General features: G+C 43.0%; 3 protein-coding genes across 4 annotated transcripts; 2 read left to right on the top strand and 1 right to left on the bottom strand.

Annotated features, from left to right (window-relative positions):
* The first annotated feature begins 65 nt into the window (after window positions 1-65).
* Window positions 66-3,148, top strand: ppp1r3c2b (protein phosphatase 1 regulatory subunit 3C2, duplicate b). The gene is made up of 2 exons (XM_056419486.1): window positions 66-1,632; window positions 2,123-3,148. The coding sequence occupies exons 1-2, from the start codon at window positions 1,610-1,612 to the stop codon at window positions 2,991-2,993; spliced, it is 894 nt and encodes a 297-aa protein (XP_056275461.1). The 5' UTR covers window positions 66-1,609; the 3' UTR covers window positions 2,994-3,148.
* Window positions 3,149-3,239: 91 nt separating this feature from the next.
* Window positions 3,240-11,778, bottom strand: LOC130197029 (phytanoyl-CoA hydroxylase-interacting protein). Of its 2 annotated transcripts, none has more exons than XM_056419485.1 (5): window positions 11,650-11,778; window positions 9,212-9,387; window positions 7,193-7,367; window positions 6,595-6,712; window positions 3,240-5,367 (listed from the first exon to the last, which is right to left on the bottom strand). In XM_056419485.1, coding segments are annotated over exons 1-5 (1,017 nt in total). In that variant the 5' UTR covers window positions 11,651-11,778; the 3' UTR covers window positions 3,240-4,820. The 2 variants fall into 2 exon arrangements, with proteins under 2 accessions (XP_056275460.1, XP_056275459.1); XM_056419484.1 differs by lacking the exon at window positions 11,650-11,778 and adding an exon at window positions 9,894-10,060.
* A 2,383-nt stretch (window positions 11,779-14,161) lies between these two features.
* Window positions 14,162-17,423, top strand: polr3d (polymerase (RNA) III (DNA directed) polypeptide D). Its single transcript, XM_056418275.1, has 9 exons — window positions 14,162-14,267; window positions 14,952-15,114; window positions 15,208-15,251; window positions 15,356-15,510; window positions 15,620-15,744; window positions 16,010-16,205; window positions 16,328-16,575; window positions 16,656-16,808; window positions 16,963-17,423. Exons 2-9 carry the CDS (start codon window positions 14,953-14,955, stop codon window positions 17,077-17,079), a joined length of 1,200 nt encoding a protein of 399 aa, XP_056274250.1. The 5' UTR covers window positions 14,162-14,267; window position 14,952; the 3' UTR covers window positions 17,080-17,423.
* Window positions 17,424-17,854: the final 431 nt, after the last annotated feature.

The following is a 17,854-nucleotide window of genomic DNA, read 5'->3' as shown; positions in this document are numbered from 1 at the left end:
GTTTACAAAAGCATTTTTTTTTATTATTTCTTAAATGCAGTACCCTTCCCCCAACATCATTGCTTTACCCCGTTCATCTGTCTGGTCTTAATTAGTCAACTCTTTACCAGTGCAGCCCCTTCTTACCAAGTCTTCAGTCACCACAGTACCACCGTGTTGTGGTACTGTGGTTTCATGTAACTCAATATGTGCACAAGTACTTGGCTTGATTCCTTAACCCTCCTATTTATTACCTTTGGGGTCAATTTGACCCCATTCAATTTTTAACATCTCTAAAAAAATGATTGACATCATTGTTTTTGCTTCGCATTTCATGACTTTCCTAATTAATTGGGGACAACTGGGTAAACACAAAATTCATATGATGTTATGTTTTCAATGTCCTGTACACAACTTGTACGCATCCGTGTTCTTTGAGGGTCAATTTGACCCAGGATGTTTTTCACCGTGTAAAACACATTAAACTAGAATGGGCACTCGGTAGAGCGCATACCTTCACATATCACAAGATTGGGCATTGAATTATGAACATTTTGGCATTAGTTGCATGCCAATTGGATAAAAATTGACCGTGCTATGGTAAAATGAAGATTTTGGCCTTTTCATGACCTTGACCTTTGACCCGATCGATCCCAAAATCGAATCAAATGGTCCCCGGGTAATAACCAATCATCCCACCAAATTTCATGCGATTCGGTTTAATACTTTTTGTGTTATGCGAGTCACACGCATACAAATAAATAAATAAATACACGGCGATCAAAACATGACCTTCCGCATTTTCAATGCGAAGGTAAACATCAACATTTTACAAACATTGGTTTTGGTTGTGTATTTTTTATTTATTTAAAAGGCTATTTAGGTAGTCAACAAACAAAGTACCTGACACTTAAACTTGCTAAACAATATAAATTCTAATAATTTTCTGGAGGTTATAGGGTAAAAGATATTAGTAGATTTTAAGGTAAAAGGAGGGTTAACAGCTTCCTCAGTTTGGTGACTGAGCATGCTGAGTCATTTTTAAGTCCACTAAGTGTCCTATGGGGTTAGGGTTACTAGGCGTCTGTGTCCACTAACAAGTCTGAGAATAAAGCCTTCGATGACTAGAATAGTTTCCACAATGCAGAGTCGAGGAGGATTACATACAGTACACTGCTATTCAATTGTCTAGTCGAGTTGAGGCAACCGTACCGATGTATCTTCACACCAAAACATTGTATTTTACAATAACCCGAGTTTTTCTTGACAGTCAAATACAGAATAAAAGTGGAAGTTAAATGATCTGAACTCTGCCATAACCGGTTCTGAAACGGCGTTATACAAAACCAGAATGCGTCGCTGATTGGTCAGGAGAGTGGAGAAGGTGGAGTGGACAACATGACACCCGAGCGGAGGTCCAAAAATAGGATCCTGTGCACGATTTTCCGGCCGGCAACGGGAGGACTGAGACTACAGAGTTTGTTAGTAAGATTTCAAATGCATATTTGAGGTTTTTCTGTTGATGTATTGCATCAATGAGTTTTAAATCTTTATCAATATTCCCTATATTGTAATACCACTTTGTTTCCTATTTTCTAGAACTCCAATCACTCAACTCCAGACTACCGGTATGGAGACGTCCAGCAGAAGAACGTAAGCAAACTACATGTGCAGGGATTGTGATGTGGGACGCATTACCAGGCATCACTTCTTCAATTATGACAAAATCAATAGGATTAATTGTATTTATCACATTTTAGTATGACCCTTAATCTTCTTCTGCATTATTTGATGCAATTTAACAGCAGTCTCTATGTTTTGATCGCCGTGTATTTATTAATTTATTTCTATGCGTGTTACTCGCATAACTCAAAAAGTATTAAACCGAATCACATGAAATTTGGTGGGATGATTGGTTATTATCCGGGGACCATTTGATTAGATGTTGGGATTGATCGGGTCAAAGGTCAAGGTCATGAAAAGGTAAAAATCTTCTTTTTACCATAGCACGGTCAATTTCTATCCAATTGGCATGCAACTAATGCCAACATGTTCATAACTCAATGCCCAATCTTGTGATATGCGATGGTATGCGATCTACCGAGTGCCCATTCTAGTTTAATCCCTGTTTTTCTGTCTCCAGCCTGCTGCCCATGGTCGGCCTCAGGTCGATGGCCCAGTCGGCAGGACTTGCGGAGATCGCCGTCCGGCTGTGCTTGAACCAACGTAAACAACTGTGTCCTCATGTGTGGGTTCCCATCCTGAAGCCGCAGCGCCCTTGCATCCGTCCTCCAGTTTCAGATCGGCTATCCTCTGACATCTTAAGCCGAGCCGTTCTGACCCACCCTCTCTCGTCTCCCTTTGATGACTTGTACGACGACGACGACGACGTTTTCCTCCCGATCAAAAACAGACGCGTGGTTTTCGCCGACTCGCGGGGATTGTCTTTAACGGCAGTGCGAGTGTTTTCTGATAAAGATGAGCAGTCTGACCTCGACCTCCTGCCGTCGCTGCGGGGTTTGGGGAGCATGACGGAGGACGGCTACAGCTGCACCGTCAGCACCTGCTGCCCAGGGACACGGCTCATCCTGGGCTTCCCGCAGCCGTCTGCCGATTTCCAGGCCTTTCGCGCCAAGCTGGCGGAGAGCATGGTTCTCCTGGAGAACTGCAGTGTTACGGAACAGGCCCTTCAAGGTACCGTGCGAGTCAAGAACCTGGGTTTCCAGAAGGAAGTGCAATTACGCATCACTTTTGACTCGTGGCTGAGCTCCAGAGACGTGGCCTGTACGTACCTGCAGAAACGCTTCGGAGGGCCTCAGACGGACGTCTTCGAATTCGACATAGCCATTCCGAAAGTGCTAGATGCCAAAAGGAAGATTGAATTCTGTTTACGTTATTTACCAGGAGGCCATAGCGAGCCTTTTTGGGACAATAACAACAGGCAGAATTACAGCATCGCTGTGTGCGTGAGCTCACATCTCTGTTGCGGGCAGAGTCTAGGTGAAAGGGCATGACTTCAGCTCAGAATGATCGAGATGTTTATCAGACGGAAAAAAATAGTGTTGGATAAAGATGAGGTGGATTTTTTTTTTAATTACATTTGAATTAATTTTCATAAATGTTCATGACATCATAGTAAGTGCTTTGTATAAAAAGTCTTTAAAACCGATTTTTGCATTTAATTTTCTTTCCTAGTTTTCTCTCATTCAGTTTATGTTCGGGGAGCCTTTGTTTTTTCTCTCGTCATGTCCTACATTCTGGCCACATGCATTACTGTCGTGCACCAGAGACGGGATCCCTTTCCCTTTAGGCATTTCTGAGAGTTCCATCTAGGTCAAAGGTTATTGGGCAGTGACAAACATACACTGAAGCTAATCTTAGCTCTGCCCCGTTTGCAGAGCAGAGGCTCGCTGTCAGATACTGATTGTAGAGAACTTTGAGATGCACGTTTCCCCCTCTCACTGTCACATTGCAACATATATGTCTGCAGAAGTCTGAGCTACAATTTAAAAATAACTCATAACTCTACAATGACGACTGGAGTTAAAGCTGCAAAGTAGCATCGATATTTCACATTTGGCAATAAGAAATATTTGTTTAAAAAAAAAAAAAGAACATTTGGCAGCATTTTAGTTTTTAGAGAAATCACAAGAAATAATATATTTTGTTATGACCTGTTATGTTTTAAAAGAGACATGCTTCTCGCGTTTGCATGTTCAGGTTGTATCAAACACTAATTTCTTTAAGAGAAACCACATAACATTTTTTTTTATCAATCACATCCTAAGGGAAAAAAATCTAAATTTGAAAGATGGAAAAGACGTTTGTGAAATGACACGCAGACACCAGAAAGCACCGATGACTCAACAAACAAGGAGCAGATATTTTCCTAGCAATCTAAAGCCTATCATGTCTGTAACTCTTTGTTCAGCAGCCATGGATGGACGCTTACTGGTTACCTTCGCATTGAAAATGCGGAAGGTTATGTTTTGATCGCCGTGTATTTATTTATTACCTTCGCATTGAAAATGCCGGAAGGTTATGTATTGATCGCCGTGTATTTATTTATTTATTTATTTATTTGTATGTGTGTTATTCGCAAAACTCAAAAAGTATTGAACCGAATCGCATGAAATTTGGTGGGATGATTGTTTATTATCCGGGGACCAGTTGATGAGATTTTGGGATCGATCGGGTCAAAGGTCAAAGGTCATGAACAGGTCAAAATCTTTCGGAGAACTCAAAAAGTATTGAACCGAATCGCATGAAATTTGGTGGGATGATTGTTTATTATCCGGGAACCAGTTGATTAGATTTTGGGATCGATCGGGTCAAAGGTCAAGGTCAAAGGTCATGAACAGGTCAAAATGTTCTTGAATCGCATGAAATTTGGTGGGATGATTGGTTATTATCCGGGGACCATTTGATTAGATTTTGGGATCAATCGGGTCAAAGGTCAAGGTCAAGGTCATGGAAAGGTCAAACTCTTTTTTTACCATACGATACATTTTTGTCCAATTGGCATGCAACTAATGCCAAAATGTTCATAATTCAATGCCCAATCTTGTGATATGCGAAGGTATGCGCTCTACCGAGTGCCCGTTCTAGTTCCAGCTGTGATGAAGTTCTGCAATACACATTGTAAAAGTCTTCTATTTAATACTCACTAAACTAGTCCATGCAGAAGGGAAGAGGGGTAGCAGCATGCACGCACCCCGCGAGGTGGGCGGGTTCCAATGCGTTGTGACCGACACACGATGGTCTCGAATGTTTTGTCTTGTGCAACACTTGTCTTTCAATATTGCAGACTCTCACACTCCCTGGGCCGTCCTGCATCCCACTCAGCGCCCCACGCTGATGTTGCACACTTTGCAGCTGGGGTCCTTCTTGGCGTTGGCTGTCGTCAGACTCATAAGCTGGTGGTGTCCGCTGATCTGCTCCACGCTGCCCTGATCCAATGCAACCGACTCTGAGAAAAGCACTTCGAGGATGACGTCGCTGGCGTGGTAGTACAGAGGCTCCTCCCCCGGCCTCTGGGGGGCAGTGTATGTCAGGAAGGGGTTGGAGGTCAAGTCCAGCGTAGGGAGACGAGTGCGACAGAAGGTATCTCCCTCCGAGCCGACCGGGGCCAGCACCAGCACCACGTAGTGGTAGGCAGTGTACATGCAGTAGAAGTCTGCAAAGTACAGGGAGGTGTTGGGGTTCAGCAGGTGTCCGGCTGGGATCTGGAAACGCAAGGGGCCGTAAGGAGAGTCTCTGGGAGGGAGGCCCGTATCGAACTCCGTGTTGCAGCTGAAGAAGACTCCATGCAGCTTGCCATTGATGGGAGAACCATGACTCCCACTGATGTCTTTCAGGGCTGGACGCATCAGGCCTCCACATTCCCTCCTGATCCAAAATATGAAGACAAATAAAGGAGTTTTATACTTCACATTTTATACTTTTTTGGGAAAATCCAATACCACTCTGAAAGCTAATATGAAGCTCCAGCGAGCGGCCGACTTAGCTTAGCACAAAGACTGGAAGCTGATAACCCGACTATTCAAACAACAGAATCAGACTAGCAGCATCTATAGCCTACGTTTGTTTAAAGACACGGGGTGGAGCATTAAGGGGGATCTATTCACATAATTGGAAGAGAATATTCTAATACTATGTTTACCTTCGCATTGAAAATGCGGAAGGTTATATTTTGATCGCCGTGTATTTATTTATTCATTTATTTGTATGTGTGTTACTCGCATAACTCAAAAAGTATTAAACCGAATCGCATGAAATTTGGTGGGATGATTGGTTGTTATCCGGGGACTATTTGATTAGATTTTGGGGTCGATCGGGTCAAAGGTCAAGGTCATGAAAAGGTCAACATCTTCTTGAATCGCATGCAATTTGGTGGGATGATTGGTTATTATCCGGGGACCATTTGATTAGATGTCGGGATCGATCGGGTCAAAGGTCAAGGTCAAGGTCATGAAAAGGTCAACATCTTCTTTTTACCATAGCGCGGTCAATTTCTATCCAATTGGCATGCAAATAATGCCACAATGTTCATAATTCAATGCCCAATCTTGTGATATGCGAAGGTATGCGCTCTACCGAGTGCCCGTTCTAGTTTTAGTGTGTAATCACCTGAAACTCAGAATTGTTGAATTTTTCATAAGCTCAGAAAGAGACCTTCATATTTACATAGCGTGCTGCTGCGTTACCATGGTTATGCATTCCCAGGCGCACATTAGTCTTGGAAAGGAAGGAGTTTGCAGACTGGTTTCGGTTGGTTGCAATCTGCATCTCAACGCTTCGCCTTTAATCGTCTCAAAACCAATATGTAAAACAATTGCAGTTTCACAGCGGTTAATGTCTTCACTGGGAGCACTGGCTTAGCAACCTCCTGGAGCCTTGAGGCAACCAGTGAGCTCTAGAGGTGCTTGTGGCAGATTTAGTTACCATTGGAGCGAACAAGCCGTTCCCCCTTTGTTTTCAGCCTTTGAGCTGAGCTAAGCTAAAAAGAAAAAGTGTGCAATAGCTTCTAACTTACCATAAAAAACTTTGGAGTGGTTTAACTGTCGCTGGAATTGCTTTATATACACGATGAAGAGATGAGTATGCAGCACTGACCTGACTTGGTCGAAGTAGTCTGGGTGCTGGTTGCGATAAAACACAGAGAACTTTAGCAGCCTCCCCGCAGCGCCCTTGGCCTTGTCAAGAAGCTGCTGCAAGTGTTCCATGGCGTAGTCTGCAAGATGTATCGTATTACTTTGATTCCCGCTCTCATAATCTATACAATACATTATTAGTGTTACATAGGGTGACCGGGCGTCCTCTTTTCCCCGGACATGTCCTCTTTTTGAGACCTAAAAAATGCGTCCGGCAGGGATTCCAAGAACGTCCGGGATTTTGCTTCGTCGGATATTTGTGTTTCTCTGGGTCTTTCACAAACTAGTTACCCTTACAAGTTTTGGAAATGGTATCTCCCTTACGTTCCACCTTCTTGCGCGAGCTCTGACTGTAGAGAGAACAGTCATTGGTCGGCCGATCTCAGTGTTGCCGGATACACGATAATTATCCTCCAAATACGACCATTTTGAGTCTTTGGTACGATACTTCACCATTGCTATACACTATATACCCCCCCGCCCCCCGCCCGCGACTTAGTGTCCTCTTTTTCACAAACTCAAATCTGGTCACCCTATGTTACAGGCATGTTATGTCATACCCCCGGTACAGAACTCCACCACCTGGCTCCACTCTGAAACCAGGTAGTCGCCGTCCGGCTGCCGGACTGCAGTTTGGACAGCGACGCAGTACAACGTCCGCGGGCTGAGGAACCAGTGGCCCCTCACCGCCATGGGGAGGGGGACCGCCTTGGCCACCAGCTTGGTCGGCACGTCCTGGAGGACACGGAAGAAAGGAATTGAAGTCAGGGACAGGATGCAAGGCCAACGGGCCGCTGTGTGTTTAATTTACATTTCAAAACAAACATGAAAGCTATTGTTTAGTCAGCCATATCCCTCCTGACAGTTTGCCCTGTGAGCATTATATTCCACTTCAAGCCCACGCTGCTGTAACGAAGACACATCTCATCAAATCAGCAGCTTTGTTTTGGCCAAGACCTCTAAGAAGCACAGCTCATTACCTAAGGCTCAGAGGTCCATATATCCATGACAACATCTCTGATGCAAGTTTGTTTTTGCCTGTTAGTGCGTCAGAGAGACTGTCTCGCACTCAGGAACCACTCTCTCAGATCGATCCCTGCCTTGACTTCATAAAAGCACTGAGCTTTTGAATTATCCACTGCATTAATAGGCCATGCTTTTGCTTTTACGAAGACCATAAATGTTTAACTTTAGCTAATGAAGCTCTATTTAGAGACCAAATGTATCAATCTAATGCTAACAACATTATTCATGTGTTGGCCTATAACATGTGTAAACTAGAACGGGCACTCAGTAGAGCGCATACCTTCACATATCACAAGATTGGGCATTGAATTATGAACATTTTGGCATTAGTTGCATGCCAATTGGATGAAAATTGACCGCGCTATGGTAAAAAGAAGATGTTGACCTTTTCATGACCTTGACCTTTGACCCGATTGATCCCAAAATCTAATCAAATGGTCCCCGGATAATAACCAATCATCCCACCAAATTTCATGCGATTCGGTTTAATACTTTTTGAGTTATGCGAGTAACACACATACAAATAAATAAATACACGGCGATCAAAACATAACCTTCCGCATTTTCAATGCGAAGGTAAAAAGATCAAATCTTTCTTTTAGCAATATTGAAACAAGACTAAGAGTCTGTATCCATGCTACCGTTTTGGCTAGGCTGTACTTACTAAATGCTAATATACGCATGTTAAATTGCTCACAATGACAACGCTAACATGCTGAAGGTAAGCAGGTAACATGTTTACTATGTTCAGCACCTTAGTTTAGCATGTAAACATGCTAACATTTGCTAATTAGCTACAACGCAAAGTACAGTTGAAGCAAATGGGATTTCCATTATTTATGTTGACATTTGGTCATTATGAAATTGGCCCGGTGGAACTCGATGAAAAGTGAGAGGGTCGCCTAATCATTATTGTTCATCTGCAGGGGAACATCAATGTCTATTAAAAATGTCCTGGAAATCTATTAAAATTATTTGAATCTGAACCACGCACATAATGTGCCATTCCCTGGGCAATGGTGCTTCCACTGATCAAAATAAATCGGTAAACATACATATCTGTATAACACGTGACAATATGTGTTATACATGCTGGAGATCGTAGCAGCTAAATGCTCTATGTTCACTGCTTGATATGAATAGTACCTGACAAACACGGGAACATTTGTCAGTTTTTGTCCATTTTAAGAGGAAGAAATGAACAAGTGAGTCACCGCGGCCTGAAGCTGTTGACTGCACTCATTTTTCTTATTCGACTGTATTAGAACTGAAAGGGCGCGACCTCTGTTCTCTGTGTCCAGAGTAATGCAGAATATCATACGGCGGTTAAACCAGCTTGACCTCAATAAAATGCATGTTTCCCGGCCTCATTTATGCTCTCTGCTATAATTTAAGCAAAGCATACAGCGAAAGGTGGACTTCTTCACCATCCCGATGTTGAAAGTTGATTGTTGTGCATCTGGAGTTTGAACACAGACGGCATAAACAGACACATCCAGGGAAAGGAGAGGGGAAGGGACAGAGGGTGGGACAGCAGTTTCAGATGATCAGACCCTGTGTTTGAAGCGGTTGGGGTCCCTGCTCTCTTTGCGGCTCAGGTCGATGAAGAAGTGTGTTGCTCTGGCACCGTCCTCGGGGCTCATGTCCCACATGATGCGGAAGGAGTCACAGGTCACATCACAGATCTGGATGTTGCAGGGGGTGGCGAGAGGGGCGTCCATTTCTGTCACTGCCATTAAACCGAGAGGTAAAGGAGGATAATTAGACCAGAGTGCAATCACGGTGACACGCTGCTGGTGAAGGAGGCAACACGCTGGGAGAGATGATGTCATTTAGATCGACAAAGTGGACACCGTGCAGCAGAAACACCACGTCTGAATTGACCTCAGGCAGAATCCAATTCACCCCCTCCCCCCCCTTTCCTCGCCCCCAACTGACATTTCCCATCATTACACAACTCCACACATGCATTTCGTAATCCACCGACAGCAGTCTCCCAGCAACCCGGTGTCTGCAGCCTCCTTCAATCTTCTGATTCTCAGTGAAGGGGGACTCAAACAAAAAACGCTGCTGCGCCCGCCAGCAACAATTTAAACCGAATGTAACTTTTTAAACACCTTTTCCTCCTGGCTGGAGGGCGCCTGTCTTTAAAAAACGGTGCTGTGTGAAGTGAACTGATTGCAGCTCGAGGGAAATCTTGCAGCAGATTTGACACTGTTTTGGAGATTGAAGTACCTATCAGCCACAGGTGATGTATGATCATATTTCCTTTAGTTTCCCATCAGCGATTCGATCCGGACCGCTACACACAGCCTTGAGCGTTGGGCCGGCTGCAATCTATTGGAGAGGCAGTGTCAGTATATGACTAACGGTCACCATCCCTGTCATGAACTGATGGTAAGTCTCTGCAGCATGTGCACAACGGGCATCCCTGTTTGTCTGCATATTGCTTGTAATGCTCCCCCATCTTAAATGGATCATTGCAATCATCTCCTCCTGTGTTGATAATGGATTTAGTAAAAAGCATGCTCTCCTTATTTCTGCAGCATCTCCACACCTGCTTCATTCAACTCACTCCCACTGAGCAAAATGATAAATCACAGATGTGCCTCAAAATAACTGGAGCAATAGTCCAAACAATCACAGCAGCACGCTCTCGTTGTTGCCTGTGTGCTCCTCCATATGCCTGGCGCAGTGTCGTCGTCTGACGGAGGGGTCTGTTAAGGTGTTCTCCAGTCAGTGTGATGGACGGGCTGCAGCAGCTCATTAAACCTGCGAACTGTGAAATGCGCGCGCGCGGTAGCTCGTTCACGCGCAGGCACCGGGAGACAGGGCTGTTGCATCACGCACGTGTGTTTCCACGCATCCATTTTCCAGCTGCCGTTCTCGTTTCTAAACACGGAGTCTGTTTCAGGGATAGAAAGTGGAGCAAGAGGAGATTCTCACAGGACGAGTTGCCAAAGGCCATATGTCTCTGTGTATGTGTGTGTGTGTGTGTGTGTGTGTGTGTGTGTGTGTGTGTGTGTGTGTGTGTGTGTGTGTGTGTGTGTGTGTGTGTGTGTGTGTGTGTGTGTGTGTGTGTGTGTGTGTTCCACTGTGCCATCGCACACACGTGAACACAGTTCAAACGCAGGTTTCCCCACCAGACACACACTCTCTGCTTTATATACAGCCTGTAATCAAATAAATGTGATTAGATCTGCTGCAGAATCATCTTTGATAGCAATTGTTCCAAATCAACCAACTGGGTCTCGTCATTATAGCAGGGACGATCATCATAAATCATAATCATTTGGAAGTGTGTATTTGGGCTGTTAGTGCTGAGTTACATTCCTTTCCTCTAGCTGTTATCTCTGTGATGTAGCATCATGAAAGCAGCTGCTGTGTTGGTGCATATGGAGCAGGGCACAGAAAGCAACTCTGTGCTTCAAAGTCATATTCTCCTCCGAGGAGAACACTTTACACGTTTAGATGTTGCACCAGGGAGGAGAAAAGGCAGAATCTCTCATGCATGTTTTCAACTAAAGAGATTGAAATAGCCAAAGCACAGAAATGCAATATTCAAAGTTCAATTAATACGCGGTTAAACAGAGATAGTGTGCCACTAATACAGTTTGAAACAACAACCCTCTTGCACAATTAAACTAACCATTAATATTTAGGAAAATGAGCATGACATGAAGCAGTAAATCCTGCTGTATGAAATATACTCGCAGTCTGGTGTGAAATGGCATTGGTGGGTTGTAATAAATGTCCAAAGTTGTGAGTAAATGTCATCACACATGCGCATTTGTATCAACGTGTAAATAAAAACTCATGCATTAACATCCCAACTACTGTATTCGTCTGACTTTGCGTCCCAGACTTGAGGAATGCACAAATGAAACGTGCGATAAGGTCGTCTGATCTCCACAGCTTCGTACACTGGGAATAAATATAATAAATCTATCTTCTGAGCACTGCAATCATCGATAAGTAAGCTGATACTCACTCGCTTGAGGCTCGAATTGTTAGATGGTGATGGGAGAAAATTACAGCCAGGTAGAATTCTACTATCTTCTTGCCTCGTCTGCTGCAGTCGACGATATATCCCAGCAGAAAAAAATGAATAGGAGGTGAAACGAACACACAGGCTCCCCTCACAGTCTGTTTCTCTCTCACTCTCCGTTTCACACAAACACTCTAACCTCCCCCATCCATTTCACCCCCCCCCCCCTCCCAGTCTCATTTTGCCCTGGGCTCTTCAGGATGATGTTTACTTCACTCCAAAATGCAGCCACACAAGATTAATTAAACCCTAAACTAATCAAGCCATGAGAATGTTGAAACTGGAGTGTGAGCACTCAGAGAAGTGAGTTAGTCAGCATCATGCTCTCGCCAGCCAGCAATACACCCTGAAGCATTAACTCCACGCACACTAATGTAGGCTGACCACTGGCATACATGTCACCTCTCAGATATGAGACATTATCGACATGGGGGCTGTGAGGGAAAAACATGGATCATTTGTGAACACACTCCACTGGCTGCTGCGCATGCAGAAGAGATTATACTCAGTGCTGTCCTAGTAAATTACACGCAGCTCCATCAAGACCTCCAAAATATACATGTGCCAACTGTTATGCCATATGGACTAACTCCACAGGCCAAACGGAGGCGGGGGATGCCAGTGTGTAAATCCAAAGTAAGCAGATTTCCCTTTATTTTTGGAGGGCTGTTTTTGGTTTAACCTCATGGGGACAACTTCATTCATTCAGAAAGATTAAAGAGACCCATCCCAGATTAAGAGCTATAATCTGCTGCGACAACAATGGATATGGTCGTATAATAAAGACAAATAACAAAAGGATAAACTCATAGTGTGAGTGCAGTCCTTTCACAAACACATACTATTTGAGTTTAAAAAAATGACAAAGATATTTATAATTCCACAGACGGTGCAGTTTTGAAAAGCTTCATTTATTTCCAGCCAGCCAGATAAAAGTGAAACCCTAAGAGTGTAATTAAACTGCAATCATCCATCGTTAGTCATGCCACGACAGTCTGCCACGACCCAAATGACCCTCTGAGCTCCAGAGGTGGGAATAGACGGTTTGTTAAGGGCTGTGTGCTCAGAAGAGAATTCGGCTCCATATATTTCCATAAACCATTTGTAATATCTTTGAAGAGGAAAATAACCTTTGTATTTCAATGATGCCTAAACATGTGGATTTTTGTTAAAGTTTGGTGGATGTATCCATCACTACCCGCCCCCTGTATCAGGACACAAACCCTAATGTCCATGCATTATCAGCAGGACCAGACACACCGGTTTGGAGTGACCTGGAGCATTGAAAAAAAGTCAGAACCACCCTAAAGCCGGGATTAATCTCTCCTTGTTGTTCCTTTGGCCGGCCATCCTCGATCCTAAAAAGACTTGCACTTTACAGACGTACAAGCATAATATTTGCATTTATTTACATCAAATTATGCACACATTTAGTATGCTGGTGTCATATTTATGAGCATAACATGAGCAATTTATTCATCAGGGCTTTGCATTATTGGATTTTCAATTGTGATATATACACAAACTATTCAGTCCATTTGCCAAGATGACCAATATTACGGAATATATAGGTCACACATGACTAATTATGCAAATTATATTGTTATAAAATACAATAATAGTTCAATATATCTACAGTAAATTCTAATGATATTGTGATATGAAACTATATTGTCTTGTAGGAGTAGATATAGCTTCAAGTTTATCTTAAATGCTGCTGCTGATGCTGATGGAGACGAGCAGATTAATGCTTCTTATGTCATCATACGTTTAATGTGTGCTGCCAATAGCACCAATAGTCACACATACATTTGGCCCAAACCAAAAACTTTAATAAAAACCTGCATGGACAACCAGAGAATAACTCATTTACAAAATGGTGTGACTTTAGCTTATGAATACAATGTTGGTGTTAGTCTCAAGTGAGCTCAGACCACTATGAATAAATATTGAACCTATAAAAACACAGATATAGTGAAAATAATAAGCTACTACCCTACTCTGCTCATTCCGCACCAAACTGCAGGACCTTTGCCTCTTTATACTTTATTGTTGGCACTGTGTATGTTATTACTCTACTGTATATTATTATATAATGGCACTGTGTTGTACTGTTTACATTTTTTGCCTGACTTTTAACGGGGCATATGAGCTCTATTCATTCACATTATATTGGCCTAGTATGTAGTCTTTACTACAGTTGCCTATGCGCATATGGCTCGCAGCTGAAGAATAATTCATCTCAAAGCGTGTATTCAGGGCATTAAATAGTGAGCCGTGAGCATCAGTAAAAAAAAAGAAATAAGAAATGATCTAAAACCGTGATCATTATAATAAATATTCATACGATAACTGAATTGTTTTTCAGTTTTACGTTCACGCGGGTTTTCCTGCGCAGACTTGATCCGCGTGAACGCGCAGGGTGATGACACTGCGGAAGTGTCATGGCGCCGTGCATCATGCCGAGTCAGAAGCAGCTCTAGCATAACACAACTTGTAATGACTCTTCTCTCACACCTTAGGACGTGGTTTTGAATTGGGACATCCGAGTAAATCATAACGTAAGTATCCTGGGAAGCATATCGCGTCGAAAGTTACTCTTGACAACGTTTAAAGTGCAATATTACTTGTTGTGTCCTTGTACTCGTGTTGTAACGTGGCCACGTGTTACTGCATTTTTGTCGTGACGTAATATCGTATCATTCAATATTACGTGATACAAAGGTGTTTAAAGTGATCACTGACTTGATTAGTTACAATAGCTGTAAGTTGTTTGTATCGCTAAATTAAATTCTTAACTGTTGTAACAGAGCAGAGGCCCATTTCGGAGAAATAACTTCTTCCTTCGTTCAGAATAACACTAATCAATATAAATGCTGTAAATGAAACTATAATATGATAGGATATTTATTTATTTCCTGAACCGATTTGCCAGCATGTGCAGGTTACTTAAGCAGAGCACTCTTAAGTCAATCTCGTCTATGTTTAACTGTTAAAAATGTGTATTTATTCAATATAGTGCAATTAAATATGCTGCTCAGAAAAAAACACCAATTGCCAGACAAATTAAATGCATTATACTTGCTGTCCATTATTAGTTAAGTAACGGAATACTTGTCATTGCATAATAAGTCAGAATATCTCCGTCTGTTCCTCTATCCACTCTAAAACAATAATTCAGTAAAGAATATCATTCACATCATGTCCACGGTCTTTATTTCTTTTGCCATGCGTCTCCAATCTAGGATGGCTGATTCAAGCTCTGGTGATGCCAGTGCTCAACGTGTGCCGACCCCTGGAGGGAGCGGTGTAGGGGTGCTGATGGGCCGTCGCCCCCCCACTGCCATCTCCACTGGCCGTCTCCCCTCAATGCGGTCAAGAGACCTCACCCTGGGAGGAGTCAAGAAGGTACGGCGCTCTATCTCACTGTTGGGAAGAATCATGGTTCAGGATTCCTTTTTTCCGTTCTTAAGTATTGTTTTTGTATTTTTCTTTTTTTAGAAAACCTTTACACCCAACATTATTGGCAGGAAAGTTAAAGAAGAGTAAGTTCTCAACTGTTCAAAACGAAAAAACAGATGTCTGATAAATAACATGGATTCAATTATCTTGTTGACTGTTGGCCAATAATGTTATTTTGTCACGACAGAACCAAAACAGAAGGCGGGCAGAGGAGAAACAGGAGGGATATAGGCCGAGGTCGGGGTCCGAGAGATAGAGGCAGGGGCCGAGGTCGCCCAGAGGTCATCCAGTCTCACTCTATTTTTGAGCAGGGGCCGGCAGAGTTGATGGTAAAAAAGAAAGGTAAGAGTTCAGCTGGATGACCACTCTGTATACTGCTGTAGTTTGTCTATAATACACATGCTTGATTGTTTCTTGTCTTGGTTGAATTATCTCCCTCTATCATACACAGGTAGTTATGAAAATGAGAGAGAAGCTCCCAGCGTGGGACCTTCACCCATCATCAATATTAAAAAGGAAAAGCGAGAGACGGAGGAAGAAACCAAAGAGATACTTGCCAAGCTAGAGCGAGATACTGTAAGTCCCTTGGTTGTCGTCTTCATAAAAGTTTCTGTGAGGAACTCGATTGGTTATTAAATGGTCTGTTTATTACATTGTGGCAGCAAACATCCAACCAGACAGACACAAAACCGGCGTTACTGCCGCCTTGAACTTGCAGTCTGAGCGCTAGTATCTGAAATACTACAGCTTTTGTCCATAGGGACCACCAAAATCAGTTCCTCTTGGTAGCTTTATTTCATATTTTGCTTGAACTCACCTTTTCTCCATTGCATTCTTTCAGTTTATAGACGACCCCCTCCTGAGGAGTGAGCGAAGGAACTGCCCTGTTCAGCTTCCTCTTGCTGTATCGGGATGGGGATTCACGGGGGAATTTAGTAACGATACTCTTAAAATTGAGAAAGAGGAGGAGGAAGACGAAGAGGAGGATGGTGAATCTATGGAAGATGCAGTGGATAGTAACAAGATAAAACTAGAAGGTATTGTATCTGTGTAGCAATTTCCAAGTCAATATGTAGGTTAGTTTGTGAAAGCAGGACATCAATAATAAGCATGTTGTCCACAAAGCTGCTCTCTCAAAATACACTTTATCTCTCTAAAGTAAAACGGGAGCAAGAGGAAACTGAAGTAAAGAAGTCTGAAGGAGCTTTCAGGCCCCCTCCTCTCCCTGAGCCTGAAGTTCTTCCCGAGCTGCTGCATCGATGGAGTCTGAGTAAAGGCGAGGAGATGTTCTTCATGCAGATGCCCGACACGCTGCCCGGACAGCCTCCAACTCAGGAGCACAGGCCGGTGAAAACGGAGGTGCAGTCGGAGGATGGACAGTCTGTGCTTCTGAAAACAGAATCTCAGGTGAATATAGTTGTCGTCTACATGTAAACACATGATGGTCTTCTGGTAATGTGTGCAAGTCATGTTGTGACTTTCAACAGGAGGAGGAAGCTGAAGACAACCACTGCAATCTGAAAGACCTGCGGGAGGGTCTCGTGGGGAAGCTGCTGGTTCGGAAGTCTGGCCGCGTCCAGCTCATACTCGGACAAGTGACACTTGATGTGTCTCTCGGAACATCGTGCGCCTTTCTTCAGGTGTGATCCCAGTGTTGATGTGTCTCATTGCCATACTGTAGCTTTTTTTAGCGCAACTGGTGTTTTTCAGTGTCTCTTTTACAGGCCAATAATTTCAATTAATAACATTTCTGACATGCTTTTCCCCCCCTTCTAACCCCCCATGTCTTCTCAGGAGTTGGTCTCTATTAATTCGGAGGGAAGAACAGGCAACTTGACTGTATTAGGGAATATCAAACACAAAATTGTTTGCTCCCCAGACTTTGAATCTCTCCTGGAGAGCAATGCTTGAGGCTTGTCAGAGCAATGGAGGACTGAATCTCCTGGAAGAACTTGTGGTAGGTTGGGATGTTGACAAAATGTCCACGTTTGGAACTTGTCATCCATTACAAGTGTAATGGATGTTGAACTTGTTTGTTTTTATAGTAGCTATCATATTATATTGAAATACCCTATCTATAAATATGAAACATAACATAACTGAGGTTTCCCTTATATTGGACTAGGCATGTTAATTCATGATTAGAAGGTTGAATGATGTGCCAAATGTCAGAACTGTTTTCATTTCTCTTATTAGAGATTACTTGACAAGAGTGTACATGGATGTAAATGTGCAAATAAAAAAGTTTTCCAGAATTGGTGTCTCACTCTTTAGTTTAAAGTGTTTGTTCGATCTAATTATAAGCAACTTCATGTACCTCTTGTGACTATGCAACAGATCTTATCTGGGTTTTTTTGCTTTGCTTTCCTATATGTAAGATAGCTATCCTCACTGTGGCCCTTTTGTTTTTACTGATGTAAGCATTGAAGAAGTATTATTTATTGGAAAAAAAACGTGCCTACCCTTAATGCCAGCTGGCCCGCTGGCGTTGAGATTGCAGTCAGACCGGAGAAAATGCGATGTGGTCATCTTCTCAATAAAACATCTTTGATGGGACGTGTGGAGTCTTAGCCAATCAGCGTTACGATGTCGACAGCGTTTGGGGGGTTCGGGTTCGATTGAATGTCAGCCCGCTACATCTACTGCTGTCACGCTGCACGGTGGATCGATACTTACAAGTTATCCG

This window comes from Pseudoliparis swirei, chromosome 7 (genome assembly GCF_029220125.1).
Source record: "Pseudoliparis swirei isolate HS2019 ecotype Mariana Trench chromosome 7, NWPU_hadal_v1, whole genome shotgun sequence".
NCBI classification, from domain to species: domain Eukaryota; kingdom Metazoa; phylum Chordata; class Actinopteri; order Perciformes; family Liparidae; genus Pseudoliparis; species Pseudoliparis swirei.
This window is presented reverse-complemented; position numbering and strand designations above follow the sequence as displayed.